Here is a 19,661-nt window from a genome sequence, read left to right on the forward strand (position 1 = left end):
TACTATACATTTTCTTGTGATGTGCTCTGTATAATTTCGTTAATAGCAGTTGAATTAATTTTCCATTTTCTATGTTGCACTGCAGTAACTGAGAAAACATACAAGAATAAAACAAAGAGATGATTGTGCTTACAATTTGTGTTTAAATCCAGCTACACTGCCTAGCTCCAACAGCCTAAAACCTTTCATGAAGGAAAGCAATAATAAACCATATCTGTCAGCTGCCTTTTGCAGGAAAGAATATATCATTATATGCTAAAAAAACATGGGTTTTTTTTTTACAAAACTAGGCCTAAACTCTGCTTTTATTAGTAGCCTTGATGTAAAGAAATGGCAGGATTCACATTACAGGTGTTGTATAATTATCCAGTGACATTGAGCATGCAGCCATAGTGAAGTCAGGGAAGCAAAAATTATTTCATCAAGCAGAGCTCCAACCTTTAATTCTTTTCCTGCCCTTCCCACTAGCCAAACACCTTTGCATAAATTTAGGCAGATATTTGATATACACATATACATGCCACTTTCCCAAGTTAAAACAAGTATTAATTTGAAGTAAAGCTTGACAGATGCATGTATTTGATTCAAAGAGCTCTCACAATAGAAACATTTCACTCACTAATCCACACAACTGTGACCTTGCACTGGTTGCAGCTTAGTCACTTGACACTCACATCTACCAGTCAGACCTGCAACTTTCCTGGTATATACAACCCAGGTCCTCAGACACCTGAATGACAGATGTGATGGTGACTTCAGTGCTCTCATACAAGGAGGAGCTACAGATGCTTCTGCTGAGATTTGCTAGCAACATTAACCACAGTGAGCACCAACCAACCTCTTGGAAGATGAAAGCTCATTACCATCCCTTCAAACTTTGGAGCAGTTCTGAATTCTACTTGAGAGGATGTGTGGGAATGAAAGGTGAAGAACAAATTCATTTCTTCTTGGAGCAGTTTGCAGATTTGAGAGATGTTTTCATTAGCTGAGAAGGGCTTTTTCTCACCCTTGTACAGATGCAATTCTTCCTTTTTCTTCATAAAACACATTCTGGCAAAGTTCAAAAGAAGCTGGATCATCAGGTTTCTGCTTTCATTTGCCAAGAGCAGTTTCAACAGACTCTTCAGTGCAGGGTGAGACCAGAAGAGTATGGAAAAAAAAGCTTCCCCATTCACCAACCCAAAAGGGAAGCAGAGGCCCCTATGAGTGCAAGATGCTGTATTTGCTCCCATCACCACAGCTGTTCTCATACTCTGGCTGATCAGATCTTACAGGGCTGATGTTGTTCTCACTTTTATCTGTATTACACCAATGGAGCCATGTCAGCTGCAAAGCCATTATCCTGGAGTGAGACAGAAGACGGTCTGGTCCCAAATGCATTCTATCTGACAACACCCATCTCTCAAGTCCTCAATGCCCTGGAATATAAGTGGCGAACCAACCACTTTAACTAAAATCCACTGAATTAAAGAGAGCTTTCCCAACACAGAAGTTGATGCTCCTCCCTGATGCCATTTCAGAAGCACTTTAGAGGAAACAAAACAATGGTTTTACGTGATAGCTGTGTGGAATCACATTTCAGAGTTGCATGAGTCTCTAGGCATGCATTCCTTACTTCCCATAAGCACAGCATAATACCATAGCAAAAGGTTTTGTAAGTTTATTTTTTGCATAGTAACATACTTCATATTTAAAGTCTCAAATACTTTTCTAAGCAGAAGTCAAAGGTCAGAACAGGATTCTACAAAAGGCACAATAATATGGTGTTTCTAAATCTAATCTTATTTCTATGTCTCATTTATGCAAAGCAATGGGAGAAACAAATGTCTTAGTCAATGAGACATTTGAGTACATTGATTTGTACTTTTTGAGTGATATCTTTGAGTGATATCCCTTAGGAATTTAAAGGGAAGCTCCTAAAAATTGCTTTCCAATTCCTTTGTCATCCTCTCCTGATCTCAATTAGTATGAGCTGCCTTTGGTTTAGTACATTTCTTTTTCCTCTCTTTTTGCAACAGATGTTGAACAATTAGTAAAATACAGGAGTATCAGCCACAAGAGTGAATCTTTATGCAAAAGTAAAGACCAACATGTTGCTCAGATGATTGATTCAACCCAAGAAATCTTTTAGAATCTTCACACACTCCAGTAAGAAATAATAAAAAAAAAAAGTTAAAATAATTCTGAAATGTACAACACTTACATTGAAGTCTGGAAATGTTGTAGAAACTATTGGAAAAGCACTTTTCACCGATCTGTTTATCACAGGCCTCCCTCCAAAACACAGCACCTGTCACCCATTTTCAGAACAGAGGGACACAGAGTTCATCTAAGTACTGAGTATCCTCCTCCCAGGGAACCCAGTTACACCTATGCCAGCAAGATTTGGTGGCAGTTTCAGAAATTCTAGTCCTTACCCATATATTGGATGTACTTACAGGTGCCTTCTCCACAGATTATAAGATACCAAATGCCTTATTCTATATGGAAATTCATATCTTACTTTTTTTTATCCTCATATCAGACAGAAGGGACCCTTTCATTGCCCACATACGCACATAATCCTTTGATGAATTTTCCTAAGCTTTTGGACTCAATACCTTTTCTAGTAAGTTCCAAAAAACTGTACACTGCATAAAGAGTGTATTTCCTCTTACTTCCAAACTGGGTGTATTAGCTCTCCATGTTCTCGAGCAATGAAATAAAGCAGGAGCTGACCATTTTTCTCTCTAGTTCTGTGCTACCTTGTTTACATCATAGAAAATAAAAGGACAATTTTGTGTTGATGTATCAGTTTGTCTTCCCTCTTTTCTATCCCATCACTACATCAGTTTTCTCGCTGTTAAAAGACCTCCTCTCAGTTTATTTTTTTTTTTTATTAATGCAAGCAATCAGCACAGCTATTATCTAAGAAATGAAACTAGTCTCACATGTGGACAAAATCCTTAAGCTACAAGCAGGGAAGGAAACCAAGACTCCAAATCCTCACTAATTGTGATCTTCTGGCTTTTGCTAATTTACAGGATTAACTCACTCCTATAATAGTCCAGATTTCTTCCTCACATCACAATTGAGTCACGGGGTTTTCATATTCACAGGATAAGCCTATTTAGCTCTTTTCAGTCCATGGGATATCCTTTACCTCTTTCTTCCCTTGGTCACCCCAGTATCATGAAGGGGAAAAGTAATGATTCTAAGGTCATTAAGCCATGCATAAAAATGCCTTAAGAGATCAAATCATGCCAGAGTAATGCAAAAAAATTAACCTCTCCTACAGTTCACAAAGGCTCCAGTTTCCCCTCTTGATGATATTAGAAAATCAGTATACAACTGGGCTGTTAGTTGAAGGGGTAGACAGGAGGAATGAAATACCAATAGCCAATCCTGTAATATACAAATTGGATGATCAAACAATCATGGCAAAATGTCAACTGATGACATACTTTGACTTTAGTGGGGTCATATCTAATTATTAGTGACTTGGTTTAAAAAGGCTTTTAGTCAGGGGAAAGCTACTTCAGAGATAACAACTAATGCATGGGGGAAGAGGGCAACAGAGATAATCAAGCAAGGATATAATTTCAGTGCCAATGAATTTGTTTGACAATCTGTTTCTTGGCCCAGTCAAACAATCTTTGTAAATAAAATTCTTGCACTTTCAGTGTATAGTCTGACTCTGGAGTCACTTTGTTAAGAGTCCAGGTCACAGAATGGGAAAAAAAAAAAATCAGTGCAAGAATTTGCACACATCTGCTCAGCATCATCATTCATGAGCTCACAGCAATAGGAACAAAAAGGTTTTTACTACATTCAGGGAGCCACAATACTCAGATGTGGATTTCATACATAAGGTGACTGAGCTGCTTTTGAAACACAAGCCATCCAAAAAATTCTGGACCAAAGCCGAACGGCACAAAGGCAAAATACCTACAGCATTTGGTATCTCAGGAAATTGTGTGTGGTTGCATAAGAACACAATACTAGAAAGGTCAGTATACAAATCTCCTTTTTTTGTTGCTAAGATGCTTTGGTAAAATAGGTCTGGCTCTGGGAAGCATGGAATAATTACGGAAGACACATGTTAGTCTGCAGATGGAGCAAGTAACTTGATTTCTGTATCTTCCATTATATGCTTTAAAAGCTACCTAAATTACCCTGGCACCAATGTAGCAATCATTAACGTTTTATCTTTATCCTGCTGAACACTAAGAAGCAACCGAAGCAGCAGCAAACAGAAGAGAAATAAATTATACAGCAAAGACTTAGAAAAAAACTTGGAATTAAAATCCTGGATGGCAATACCTCCCACACAGGCATTGGCTCTCCATCTTGCACCCAACTCTAATCATTACCAGTTTCTTTTTAAAAGCCTGGGCCTGAATGAACTGATGTTTTATAAGACAGCCACGACCTAAGTAAACTCCAAACAAATCATTCATCACAGCAAAGCTCCAGAACAAGCTGGTACTTTCGCAGAGAACTGTTCTTCTAAACACACGTTATACATAAAGAGGAAACAGAAAGCACATACTGTAGGCTTTCATCAATTGTACACAAACAAAGCCTTTTATAATTCTCAATATGCTTGAGATCATTATGCCTGGGGCCAAGAGGCTCTCAGTAGTTTAAGATCTCATTTTCCAAACTTTTGGTTAAAAGAGTCTTTTCAAGAGCATGGGAGAAAGGAACACTTTTTTCTGTGAATATGTTATGTTCACAATGCCCCTACTCAAATCCTTACATGCACTGTGTCTTGTTGGTTACCAAAATCAAACTTCACAGCCTCAAGGTCAGGAGCAGGAGGTGCTCACCCACATCAGCCTCCACATTTTCTGTTAACCATCATTCCCTTTTATGGCTTAAATTTTCCTGGAACTGTTGACCCTCTCCAGTTCTTGGGCTTGTTCTGACCTTCCTGTCACTCAAATCTACCAAACACACTGTGCTAAATTTCCTTTTGTTTGCCTTTTGAAATTATCTACTTCAAGACATGAAAGATTCTCATGCAAATCCAGGACAGTAACTAGAAGACCAAGGAAATGCCTACTGGTTTATGTTCTGGAGCTCACGCTGCAATGAAGTTAATGCCATGCTTTTGGTTTAAAGGCACACCAACACAAGAACCAAGCAGGTAATTCAATATTTCAGTAAAAAGTGGAGTGCTTTGGCTCTAGAAAAAGTGCAACCAGCTTAATCTAGTCACTATTATCAACTCCTTTCCCTTTGAAAGCAAATCCTGAATCAGTCTGAACTCCTAAGGACTCAAGTCTTATTCTTTAATGTGATGTTTTTGTTTTGGGTACTTTATCAGCTTGGGATAATAAAGTAATAAAAATATTATGCATTGAATTTAAGATAGCATTTTCTACAAAAATTACAAGAAGCAATAATTTCATCAAGGAATTTGCACTTTTCACTGCTACATTAGTACCCCAGGACCAAAGGTGTTTTTTTTCTTTGGACGTGTTCAGTAGTCATTGGTAACTATCAAAAGTGTACTTAACACTGTGGTATCCTGTAATTCACACCAGCAGCTGCACAAATAATTACAGCCCTTCTCAGGTAAAACCTCAACAATTTAAATGAGTTTTCTCTGAGCAGGGAAGGATTGAAATCCCTTTGAATGATTGGGAGATCCACAGAAGCCTTTAAAAGAGTTAAAGCAGTCTGATCCATGGGGCATACCAATGCTAACTGCCGACGAGCATGGAAAGAGCACTATATTCAGACTGAATCAAATTCTACTGAATTTTGGCTGATATTTTTCTACATGTATTAAACAGAAACAGGTCAGTTTTGCCCTGACCATTTCAGGATTCCCATTTCCATAGAAGCGTTGTAATGGGCCATGCTCTTTGTTTAAGATTATCAATTCCATTTCCCTGCCTCAGATTCCCTGTTTTTTAAAAGGACCACTTACCACCAAAATTTGATTCAACCCCTTTTGAGTCAGGCCTAGGGGACATCACAGATCTTTAGAACCAAATCTTTGTTTCTGTTTCAAGGAGTGCCTAAATATGGAATCACATCAAACAGGGACTGTGGAGCCTGATGGGGTCATCTACACCATCTCCTTATCTCCAGGTAGGATCAGTTTTGCCTAAAAAATTCTTAGCAGCCACCCCTCTGCTGTTCTTAGGACACTCCATTGACTAGTTCCAATAATGCCCCCATTAAATTACTAGAAACTTTTTACATCTGACATGCATTGCCAGTTGAAGATGGTATCACTTCCATTTTTTCAGATTTTAAACATATAATACATTACTAAATCTGGTAATGTATAAACGCCCATTTGTTTAGCTTATTCCTGATAGCAAGTGCTCTTTCTGCAAAATTAATTTAATAGTGGCATTTCATTTAAGACTTGTCCTAAACTACTGAAGTAGTCGAGCCTTACAATATCACAACACTTCCTTTTATTTATATATATTTTTTTTATTTATTTTTATTGTTTTACTACTGGAACTGAAACAAAGTATTAATTAAGTGCCAAAAAAAAGGTTCTAATTTTAGGCAGTCTGGAAGGGAAGATACTAGGAAAGGAGTAACATCCTACAACTTACAACTGTAGGAATACTTTTTGGTGCTTAAAATTGCAGTGAGTCAATTCTGAGCCACAGAATGTCACTTTCAAACTAATGTTTTCTCTTTTTTTGATGATACTTTGCGGAATAAATCACAGTCAGTTTTCAAGGTACTCAACCATTTCTTTCAAGTTATCTAGACTGTCTAACAAAAGCTGATTTACAGTGGGAAGTATCTACCACAGGTGCCATTAAGTCTAGAGCATGAGACTGCCTTCTCCCTGGACATCTATTTAACAAGATAATGATGTGGAAGGGTACTGCTCTTCTCTGTGCGAAGTGCAAGGGTTTCTATCCCAAGAAGTTATTTTCTACTCCTCTTAGATAATGCACAGTGAGGTTTTTCTCATCACTATTCTTAAGGGAAGGCAAGAAAACTTAATTAACATATAGACATTCACAAGTAAGTAGGTTAGCATCACCTTTTTTAATTCACCTCCAAATCAAGAAGGGTTCTAATTAAGATGAGATAACAGATTCATCCTCCTCATGCTCTTCCCCAGCAGAGTTTTGCAACTGTGGGTGCATAACAAAAATGTACTTATACGGGACAGAGATCTAGAATGTTCTGAAAATTATTAGCAAGTAAGATTGGTTTCTGCACACAAAAGCAGAAAAAAAGCAAAGCTTGCATCTTGCCAATATTTGAAATTACACATAAATTACTTTTCAAACTTTTTCTACTTTCTTGACTAATTCCCACTCTGATACAGATCCTATGTAAACAAACACTAAAATCCTTTTGGTGTGCTTAAAGACAAAAGCTATCATTATTATTCCTCAGCTGGAGAATTAAATGTGACAACTTCAGTACAGTAAGAATTTTAACATTTGAGAACAGAACCTTAAAGGAAAAAGATGAAACTTACAATCAATATATTCTGACACAGACCAGCATTGCTAGGCTCGTTTGGGTTTGGGGGTTTTTTTGTCACTTTTTGTTTGTTTTGCTGTTGGTTGGGTTTTGTTTGGTTGACTTTGGGATTCTTTTGGCTGACAGGTGTCTGGAGAGCAGGCAATCTTTTCAGTTTCAAGGTTATTGAAAGTCAAGGGTAGGGAAGAGTCCTGAATTTAACTGGAGCCAAACTACAGAATCAGTCTGGACAATTCTGAATATAAGACTCTTCTTAGTGAATGTTTTCAAGACAAATCTAATCATCAAGGAAATGCAAACACTATAAAAAAGTAAACAAAACCCATGTTTTCACAGAAGATGAACCTAAAAGATTGTGAATGCAGTAAAACGGAACTAATTTTCCCAATACAAATAACAGTCATTCAGATTTGTTAAGGTGCATTCTTTGTTTAGTTTTTTTTCTTAGCTGAAACATAAATCAGATTTTTTTTCTTAGATCAAAACTATGATCACATACTGACCTACCCACATGTGATTCAGGTTCATTAGAGCATAAATCCACAAAAGCATAAAGTCACATATTTTCCAGATAAAATAACTGTACTTCATTTCTGGTTTTACCTAGTTGCTTTGGTGCATGACTATATCTTAATGCTTATGAATAACATCACTTTTTTCTGGCTGTAATATCAGTTAGTCATACTAATAAAAGTTAAATATTAATTTAGGGATCTATCTTAAAATATGTTCATAATTTAGTAGAAAGACCAACTTCCAAAGTTATTTATGTGCCTAAGGAAGCCAACAGGGACATTTGTGAGAACATGTGAAGAACAGGCTTATGTCACAATCTTCGAGTGCTTGGGTACTCTGAAAATCCCACCACCTGCAGTTAAGTGTGTCAGAAAGCCCACCTCCTGTCACACAAAAGCTCCTTCTGTGCCCTCTGCTGTGGATGGGTTCTACAGGTACTTACGGGTGTGGTGTACTAGAAAACAGCAGACCAAAGAGGAGGAAAAGAACATGCTGAGAAGTACATGAAAATATCCCAGAACTGCTAGGATCCAGAGATTCCTGGACCCATTGAATCCACTGGCATCAAGAATGTAGGCGACTTAGACCATGTCAAGGAAGTTAGTACCTGCTATATGTACTCAAATGATCATACACACACAAAATGGAATAAAAGATCATCTGGATCCTTCCTGAATACCAGCTCAGCAATCACTGGTGCACTAGTGCCACTTTCCACTTGGGAGTAAACAAGCATGGCTGGCTCCCAGCTGTTGCTCCAGCTGAGTATTCTAAGCGAAAGCGAGAGAGGACTGTGTGGGCAAATAACTGCAAATACTGTATGATTACTTATCTGCCATTAAAAACAACAGCTTGGTTCTGCTATTAATAACAGCTGAATTAATAGAAGGCATTCTCGTTAATACCACTTTTGATCTGTGTCTCCCCCAACTCAATCCCCTCTCAGGCAAACAGTGATTTATAGCACTCTGTGTTTTAGTGCTCACATACACAAGTGGCTCCACTTCTACCCCACAGGAGCTAACAGTGCCAGTAAGCCCATGCAAGCTTCAACAGGAAGGAAACAAGTACATTCTGTTATCTGAAAAGACTTACTTGGTAGGGGTAGAGAGTGACTCCATTCGTTCTTGACAAAGACCAGGTGCCGTCAAGGTACTGGTGGGCCTGGATAGCCACAGAGTTGAGAACATTACCATTGCTGGGGCTGGTGGCCATCTGAAAGCTGACCTTGGCTTGGTGTCCAGGAGAGCCATTTTTTTTCTCCACCCCATTTCCAATTCCTAGACTGTTGGGTTTTCCACTGTGTTTGTTGGCAACAAAGCCTGTATAATTAGATGGAGCATAAGGAGCAGGCATATATGCCCAGTCCCTGGGCTGCAGGCTGCCCATGTGCCGGGGACTCACCAATGTGGGGACATTGGAGAGAGGTGGGGGAGAGCCTGGTGAGGCATCATATTGTTCTGAGTTGGCAGCTTGCTCCAAGGTCAGCACCATCTGAATGGCCTCTTGCTTCAGCTGGTTCAGGTGTGTGGCACAAACATCACATCTGTTGTCCTTCTCATTCCACGCCTTACGAATGGTATTGGGAACTTGGAGCTTCTCGTGAATCACTGAAGAGAAGCCTGGGTCCTACAAATCAAACAGAGAAGGGTAAGGGGGGGGACAGGAGAGAAATGTTTAACCATGGTCATCACAGTGAAACACTATTACTGCATTTCAAAAGCAAATTTATGAGATAAGCTTAAATGCAAACAAAAGCTATTAGATATAGTCAACATATGCCAGCAGCAGAGTTGAACAAAACTCAGAAACTAGATTGTGTTGGAAAGGAAAAATTCTTTTACTTTTACTGATAAGTGGCAAATATTATAATTCCACTGCAAGCTTCAATGCATGGCAGAGAAAAGGAATTATCCTGCTCCACACCACTGCACCTAATTTCTGGCTTGAATGAAATCTACTCTTAGTTACACAGGTGAGATTAAGAGCAACTCCACTATAGCCAGTGGACTTGTAGCAAGGTTCATAAATCCATCTACTCATCAATACCAGCTTTTGGTATTTAAAAAACCCAGCAAATACTCTGCAACAAAAATTTAACACTTCAAAGACAGCAGTAAAAAAAAAAAATTTAAAAGTACCACCACTCTCTCAAAAATCCTTTTCAGAATTCAAAATAGATGTATTCTTGGTAAATTAATTGATCAACTATCCACTTGTCAGCCAAAAAGAAAAAAACAAATTAAGTCAAGCCACCTTTTTGTTATTGAAATGATCTACCACTATTCTGGGTATCTGCTGATATCATAAAACAAAGTAACAATTTTCTTCAAAAAGTACAACATTTATAGAGTTAATAATCTGTAAATAATTATTTTCTTCTCTGAAAGCATAGTTCTGGTGCAAAACCACCTAATCAGGTTTAAAGCCTCTTGTCTTACAGCCTTACCTCATGGGTAGATATTTGAACATCAGTGGTGCTCCCCACAGGGCAATATGCCCCCTGATCTGACTACCATCACTGCATGCTGGTCCAAATTGCAAAGTGCAAATTGTGAAGCCGAACAGCAATCTTAAAGCAGGCTTGTCACCAGACTTGCCTTGTTCTTACAGTATCACACAGTTTTAGAAACTCACAGCAATGATGTGTGCATTGCACAGAGCAAAAAGTGACAGGTTTTTGATGGAAATATTTATTGGAATTTTCACACCACATTTCTACAGTTTTACAGATCAGGCAGGACAGACTTCACCTGCCCCTCCCTAATTTTTGGAGACTTACTGGTGGATTTTCTTATGCGTAGTCAAAAAGATTAATAATCAATAGTATCAGAATCTTTTTTCTCTTCATCTTTGTGGCTTTAACAGCTTTAGCAGCAAACTGAAATCAGAGAGTGTATGTGTGTGTGAAGGAGAAAAAATCCCACAAATAGACAGCACTCTTATCAAGTAATTAAGTAATTTGATGAACCCCATGCATCGAGATAGACAAATTTCATGTCTTGGTAGTTTGGTTGTGCTGGGAAAGCGGGTAGGGGGTATGATATAGGGAGGGAGAGAATTCATTGGTAGAGGGTCATATTCATTATGATCTGTCTTTATTATAGACTCAAGCATTTTATTTTCACTGTTTAACTACCGTGAACAGCTCCTCAGCATGCAGTGATTAATTGATTCATAAATCATGGTGCCTCTTTATGCACAGCAGCAAAAGAGCAGTTCCAGCCACAGAAGCCCGGGAGAGTCATATAAGCTGATGGGAAACAACAGGAGGCTGAGGTCTGATCAAGCCTCAAGGTGGTCATTTCTATTCTACACACAAAGGGGGTCAGAGCATCAAAGTGTGTCAGGAAGGCAGGAACTGGATTCTGCACCAACCCTTCCCCCTTAACCTTCGGGAAGGGGACTGGTGGAAATCAAGGGGAAAAAACAGGATGCAAAATATGTCAAATCACATTTTCCATCCCAGACCATAACTAGGTCAACAGATCACATCAGATATAGGCATCCACTCCATGATGCCAGGTGTGCAGGGAAATTATTCTCTATTTTCCCCATAATGAGCTAGACAAGCTACCTATACAGCTGAAGTGAGGTATGAGTCTTCTTTCCAGGCTGCTCCACGTCACTACAGGAGAAATCCTTGCCAGCTCTTCCTTCAGCTAGCAAGTGCCACAGGGCTGGTTGCTGTTCTTTGAAAGTTAACTTCCCTCAGGCAACTGGGCTTGGACCCAGGTAATTATATACAACATTCAGATCCAGCAGCAGTTCAACATGGAAATTCCTGCATACTATGATAAATATTCCAAGGAAATAAAGCCTTCTCCACCGTAAGCAAATGTCAGCATGACATAAATATTCAAGTAGCACACCAGCTTTAAAGAGTGCTGGACAGCAGTGAATTCAGCTTCATCTCAGTGTTAAAACAAACATCAGATCATTCTCTGATACAACAATAAACAGAGAGAGACAAGGAAGGAGAGAAGGCAGACTGTTCTTCCTCAGGAGCAGAAAGAAGAAACAGGCACAACCTGAATTTATTACTCCCAAGACCGGTCCTACTAATCTATCTGAATCTACTAGATGGATGGTTCAATACTGGATCCAAGACTGGGATATGAAACAGAAAAGTCTATGGGACAGCAAATAAATTTGGATAAACTCAGCTTCCAGAAGGACATTAGTCACATTTTGTTCTCAAAACAAAACTGATAGAGCCTAGAGAGTTTACTTCCTTATTCTGCACTAGGCAGCTCTACTATAATTTCACAGAAATGGCTGATAGCCTTACAACATATTTAGCAGGGAAGAGGCCAAAGCTGAACTATCTCTATACCCTTGCTCAAAGAGCAGCTACACTGCACTTGCTGTTTCAGTATTTCATCTGCAAGCAATCATCTGCACACATTCCCCCCAGAATGCTTATCAGTTCAATAACCAGTATCTTGTCCCATACAAAAGTGGCAGGCAAGCCTCACTGGATAAGTGCTTTGAGCCACCTGCACTGAGCAGCAGGAATTGAAAAAGGTTATAGCCTCTACTGAAACATGTGAGGTCTAAGAAACTCCACACTCCCTGGCACAGGAGCAGATTTGCTCGTGAAATCTGAGGTTGACACTAGAAATACCATTTATATTTTGGCACTCATTTCCAGTCCTGATGGAACAAAGCATAGTCACACTGAAAACTGAAAGAGGAGTTTAAAAATCACAGAAGAGTTTGCTTTGAGTTCAGGGCAAAGGTTCATGATGGTTTCTCTTCTTGCTGCAATAGTTCACCCAACTTTAGTATAAACAGCATTACTCTAAACTCCTATTCCTATAATAAACAAATGAAAGCATGTAAGAGGTCTGAAAGCTCCAAGAGATCAGCCACAACACAGACCATTGCATAACTGCACAAGGCAAGGAGCAAACTAAACAGAGTGCACACTGAGCTATGCTGCAAGAAGCCTTTTCACATTACCTTTGAGTTCTCAAGGTCAAGTAAACACCAAGATAGTAACTAATCCCTGATCTTTGTTCCTGAACTAAAAACCCATATGGGAAAGACAGAAGATGGAAGGAAATTTTGTGTGTTAGAGACCTATCACAGGTGACCTGAGGAATTCTTGTTTTACCCAGATAACAGGTACGGAGAACAGGCACAGAGAACAGGTGCTAGCTAATAAATATTGAAGTACACAAACAGCTCTACCAGGGTAAAAGCAGTCCTGACTTCATGGGGGAGGAGGAACTGCACGATTACTGTACAATAACTTAAGGTAATGCAGGAGCATCCTCTACCTCTTTCATATGCCTTCATAAACCTATACCACCTTGCTGTATAGTGTTCACGGTGTTCTAACTCCATCGCTAGGAAAGCAGATGACAAAGAGAATAATCCTGTCCTTCCTGCCACCCAGATTAGAGCCCATCCATCTTCCTCAAGAAAGAAGGCAAACAACCACTTCCAGCATGAAGCACCCTGTTTCACACATATATTTACACAAAGCTCACAAAAGCTCTGTGATGAAAGCAGGATGATTTCAGCTGGTGGACGCAGAAACAGGCAAGAAATAAGATGGACAATTTGCACTTTTACATATTACATGGAACCTAGTTGATCATAGATTCATATACAAATACCTCATGCACATTCTACTCTTTTGCAAGCATACGGCAGGCAGATACTAATATAGGTAATATTCACTAAGATTTCATACATAGCTATATTTTATTTGGTCAATGACAGCCTATGCAAGTTAGACATGATAACTTTATGTCATCACCTCAGAGAAAACTCAGATATACAATGGATCTCAAGATCTTCTTGAACAAATTTTGTTCTTCAACACCAGTATTACTCATTGCTCTTTACAGAAAGACAAGGAAGTCAATACTAACTAAATCACAGAGGCCAGCTTCTGCTCACAGATGCTCACAGAAGACTCATGGAGTTCTTTTGTTTCTGAAAGGGTCCATGCAGCAATGACAGGGTGAGGGGAGAAGTAGAGGAAAGCAATGATCGAACTTCTTCCGAGGAAGGAGTGTGTTTTCCAAATTCTCCCACTCCACAGGCAGGGTGTAGAAGAACTAATTAAGAAACTTTAGTAGGAGGGAAGCCTTACCCTTATAAAAAATCCCATGACTCTGCAAACATCTCTGCTCTAAACACAGTCCTGTTAGTCCATAGTTGGTCTCTATTTAGGAAAAAAAAAAAGGGGGGGTGGGGGGAAGGAGAGAAAAAAATAAAAAAATAAAAAAAGAAAAAAGAAAAAAAGAAAAAAAGAAAAAAGAAAAAAGAAAAAAGAAAAAAGAAAAAAGAAAAAAAGAAAAAAGAAAAAAAGAAAAAATCTCCTCCATTCTCCTTTCTCTCTTGAGGGTGTACTTTCCAGCTCAATAAAGAGATTATACTTGTAATTTACTTTTCAGAGGCACTCAGGCTATTTTCCAAGTGACTCTGCATCCTAACTTAAACATATCCTATCATCTTATAGGCTACATTTGAGACATTTGCTGTTTTCAGCATTCCAGAGCCCCAACAGTTGAAAAACAGCTCCTCACTGTTACAGTGGCACCACTTCTGTTAAAGCAAAAGTCCAAATATACTGAAGTCAATGGGAGTTTTTCTTCAAATAAGCACAATGAGATATACACTCACACTCTAAATGAGCAGCACTGCACCATCAAACTGAGCTGGAAACCCTTGGATAAAAATCAGTTCACTTTGGTCAGTAAAGACTGAATCATCTGAATTACTTAAGTTGGCAGGATCTCTGCTAGCCCAAGCAGTTTTCTGGTAAGTAAAAGCTAAAATTGCAAGAGAGCAAGACCAAGGGGGCAGCAAGGTGGCCTCCCTTGTTCTATTGCTCTGTACGCAGCAACTGACACCTTCTCTGGGCAAGATCACACTCCTTACCCTCCCTGCCACAGAAGTCATTCCTCACACCCAACACATCTTCTTCAAATAACCCATCCATTATCACTCCCAGCTGAGCAAATGAAGCTATCTCCTTTGCTAGAAAAGAACATATTTCACTCTCTTCCTTCTGAAACTCTCTCCTTTTCCCAGCAGGAACATCCCCCACTGTTACTCCATGTTGGGGACAATAGAGAGCAATGAAACTGGAGAGCTGTAAGTGGGGAACTTGGGCAAAAGAAGAGACAGTGATCATGAGGAAAGCATAGTGGAATAAGAAAGAGCCTTTTTACATTAGCCTGTTTCCAGAAAGCCCTTGTAAAAGCACTGTCTTACCAACTACAGCAAAAAGTTCAGCAGTATTATTATACCCCACTTCTTTAACTATCACCATTCTTGTCTGTCAAACTATAACATTCTACTGCTGACTTGAGCCTTTCCTTTCAAAAAGGCAATGAGAGTACACCCTGTCCTACAGTCAGTATCTCCAAAACACATCTGGGAGACCAGCTCTTTTCAGAAAGAGGGGGAATTCAAAAATTAAGTCTTAATCCTGTCTGGTGCAGCCCTCATAACATTAGTATTTCAAGGTGTTTTTCTTGAGCTGGCACATACAACTGACATTTGAACTTCTATAATTTAACACTTGTCAGTATAAACCAGCCACTCTGCAGCCAGAAAAATGTGTTCCTTTGGTTTAGGCTGTTTTCTTATCTGAAAGAGACAGAAAGTCTGAGCAGGGTTCACCTTACAAACTCACAGCAGCAGGAAGCAGAAGACAGAAAACCCTGAGAAAATAGAAGGATTAAAAATGGAACAGAAAAAAAACAGGAGAAAAAAAACCCGAAAAGTGTTTTCTAATTGCTCCATGGATTGGCTCATGGCTCTGCTGATGGATCAGCACTGACGGACTTACAGCTGTACACATCTGGCACACAGGTGTTTGTGTTAGCATTCGATAGCTAGACAGCAGCCAGATTTTTAATTGGGTTGGGAAGAAGAGATGAAACAGCAGCAGGAAAATCTAAATACACATTCAGTGGTGCAAAATCCAAGTCTTGACCAATGAGCTCTGCTATGCAGTTGTCGAGAGCTCTGCCCATAGCAGGCACAGGGTCTCCTGGAGGGAAGATTCTTCTACAGTTATGTGGCAGACAAAGGCAGCTGTTGCTGAAAGAGCAGCATTTGTCAACACCCTTTTGACAGAACAAAGAATAGAAACAAACTCAGAATTGCAGAAACCTCAACCCTTATGCTGGAAAAAGCAGCAGCTCTATTCTCCCTTATTTGCATTCTACTTTCCTGACTGGATATGGAAAGATTGCATTTGCTTTCTTAGCCACCAGAGCACACTCTGAGCTTGTGTTCAACAGATTGTTCACCTTGATCCCCTGATACTTTCCTGCATCATTGCTATAAACAATTTTGTGTCATGCATGGAGCCCAGATGTACTTCAGATGCATTTTTGATCAAGTTTCCAGTCACCTCACAGAAGTCAGTGGCTATTGCTGCCTCTTCATTCAACTGAGGTCCAGCTACAGATTTGACCCAGCTATTGTTAGGATCAGATGCTTTCATGAGCTTACAAACTGTTAGCCTTATCAACCAAGTGTGACTCTCACTCCTCACCGTAGTGGCAGTCATGATACCTTTTTGCCATAAAATCCCTCTGATGCCATTGACAAAGACATTGTCCTGTATAGCTGATATCCTTTCACTTACCCTTTCAAGCCCATCTGGGATAAGCATGAAGCATGACTGACCTATGATTACATGGGCCAGACGTGTTAAAATGCTGGAATAACATTAGTTTTTCTTTGATCCTTTCAAACCTCCCCATTATTAGAAGCTTTGATAAACATCTAATCAACAGATCACTTGAACCTCTTTGAGTAACCAGGATGCAATAGCAATTCTTGTTCTGACACATCCCCAAATTTTCAAAGTTTAGCTTGCTTCTCCTGAGAGGAAAGCATTAGAATTCTTTGACAAATGCCAGCACTGAACTACTCTTGACACAGAAACCAGTGATTTCTCAAAAAGCTGTCATACCTGAAATGAGGTAACTAAATATCACAAATGAGAAGGTCGGAACAGTATTTGTGACACCTATATGCTTACTGTTCTCCTGATTAAAAAGAGTTTTGTGGCAAGCTAAAACCACTTGTAACTCCTTTTCAAACATGAGAATCTCTTATTTTAAGCAAACAATCATTAGAAAGATTATTGTAGGGTTTATTTAATAATTTAGCAATCTCAAAAGAACTATTCAACATGTAACATTTTTTAATCAAATCTGTTCTTCTTCAGCACATTTACAATTGACAGGCATCAGAGAACCAAAAACTTTTGGGCCTCTTAGCTAACTTTTGTATCCTGCTTTTTTAAACTACTTCTGCAGCTCTTATGCATTTCTCTCCTCTCTGAGAAGCATTATTATCCTTAAATTGCATGCAAGACCACAGTTTTGGAAGGGAAGAAATTTCAAAAAAAAAAAAGGAAAAAAGTCAGTAGATTGATACAGGTTATTGGTGGCTTTTACAATGGGTAAAGAACTTTGCCTTTGCATGTCCAAAGTTCCTTTTCATTTTGGGTTACTGTGTTCTTCTGTTTTAATTCACTTGATGTTTGGAAAGAATTTTACCATTTTGTCCACTTCACACTGAGGTCCCAATGAGATGCAGCAAAGCTACCTTTCATTCATCATGAATATGCTCTCCTCAAGCAACATTCATTCAGGTTCTCTTTTACAGTTTCTTTTCTGCTGCTGACAGATTTCCACCTGTCTCAGCTTGACTGGAGAGGAGTTGGGAACTTCAAGGATACAGATTGATTAGAATTGGAGCATTGCAAGTCTTAGTACAGAACTAATCATGGACAGCTAAAACCTGAAGAGTTGCAGTTTAACAGGGTCATTTGAAATTCACACTTTAAACTGACCTTCTTTCATGTCCTTGAACATGAAAACACCAAGCAACCCAAGAAGTCTTAATCTTAGCAAACAGAAGTAAATTTCTATCCACTTTATTCAAATCAGATGGAGCTAATCTGCATGCCATCTAGGAAACAAGAGAATTTATATTGTTCCTAAACACTGAGAAAGGAGACCACAAAGACAACAGCCACTTCACAGGAATGATGAAGTCTCTCTCCCATGCACATTCACAGTCAGAAGCACATGAAAAACTGAAATGTATTTGCCTCTTCTCTATGTTTCGATTTTGCATTAGATGGATAACATTGCTAAGAATATATAACTGGGAAATAGGAATGAGTCTCCTCTCTGCACTGGTTCTCAAATCCTTCTACATGCAGAGCATTCCAAGCTGCACACAAGCCTGCTCCTACCACTCAGTGGCAGTCACATCTCACACTAGTATTGACTGGGGATTTCCATCAGCTTTTTATCTCAACTGAACTAAACATGCATCTCAGTACTCACAGGGCTGCTACGTGCCTTCTTTAGAAGATATTTCCTTCATGGGAATGCACCCGGGATCAAGCAAGTAGGCATTGAGAAAGCTGAATGGTTAGTTAAGAGATCTTGAGATGCTGAGAACTGTCCTAAGAGCACTGCACAATCCTTTAGACTACAGAAGAAAAAAAACCCAAAATACCTACTTGAAGCTGATGATGAGACTGGAAGGGGATGAAGGAGGGAGAGAGGAGAAATCAAGATAATAACCTTTGAAAGAATTCTTTTCCCCTAATTTCTGACATGAGCAATTTGAAGGTCTATTGGTGGGGTAAACAATTGCTGACCTAGAAGGAAGATCACAACTTTGCTCAGTAATTATTAATGAGTTGTATGCCACCCTGCTTTCCCAAAAGACTTTATGCTGTATTTTGGATGGACAGGAGTTGCATAAGAGCATCCTGTAAGCAACACTGAGGTTTGACAGCATTTGTCTGAAACATTCTCCTGGACCAGGAGGAGCACCTCGCCTGCATATCGCCAGGCCTACAGCGGACTGCTGCTTGAAACAGTGGCCACATACCGTGCTGACAGTCACTTGCTGCACAGGCAGCCAAAGTCCCCTGCTGTCTATCCATACAGGCTCTCACAGTAGCACTGCCATCTCGTAAATCTTTCCCCCTCAGTAACATTTGGCCTGTTATCATTATCACCTCCTTCTCACCCCAAGACATTCACCCACAGAAGGGCGGCTCTGCTTCATTCTGCAACATGATTGTGCAAACTCCCATCATGTCCAAGATCAAACTACATTTCAGTGACACAGCCTCATGGAGATCCCATTTTTACCTCAGAGAGGGAAAAGCACCACCATCCTGTTCCTTTCCTGCCAGCAATACAATGGCCATGCTCCCTTCCTGGTTTGCACAGCCTTTTGGAGTCCAGCCTCAGGCTCACCAGGCTTGTCAGGTGCACAGCTCCCAAACACAGGAGATACCCTTCAACCCTTCTCCTGCCCCTCGGCTGCAACACCCCACCTCACTCTGCACACTAATCCCAGCTCAGGTTAATTGATACCATGATTACCACTTTGGGTGTGCATACCATTACTCGTTATTTTTTATTAACACTTGGGTTTGTTTTTATTAATACTGTGAACTGAGAAAAGAAAAATCCCAGTGCAACCCAGTGAAATTTAATTCTAACCGTTTTACATTATCTCAGTGTGAGTTATGTTTACTTGTGAAAGCTCCTCAGCTTTGATGCAATACCAGACAGTAACCAGATATAGTTTTGTATTTATAGCTGTTTCCATTAACACAGTTATATTAAGAGCTTGTTAATGATCTAGTTATCAAATTGTCTAAT

At 39.5% G+C, this 19,661-nt stretch overlaps 1 protein-coding gene across 1 annotated transcript in view; it reads right to left on the minus strand.

Annotated features, from left to right (window-relative positions):
- Positions 1–19,661, minus strand: part of KIF26B (kinesin family member 26B) — a 295,183-nt gene that overhangs the window by 197,528 nt on the left and 77,994 nt on the right. Inside the window, exon 3 of the mRNA XM_048298554.1 lies at positions 9,073–9,606. Within this exon, the coding sequence (XP_048154511.1) occupies positions 9,073–9,606 (534 nt within the window). The remainder of the gene's footprint in view (positions 1–9,072; positions 9,607–19,661) is intronic.

Source organism: Corvus hawaiiensis, chromosome 3, assembly GCF_020740725.1.
Source record: "Corvus hawaiiensis isolate bCorHaw1 chromosome 3, bCorHaw1.pri.cur, whole genome shotgun sequence".
Lineage (NCBI taxonomy): Eukaryota > Metazoa > Chordata > Aves > Passeriformes > Corvidae > Corvus > Corvus hawaiiensis.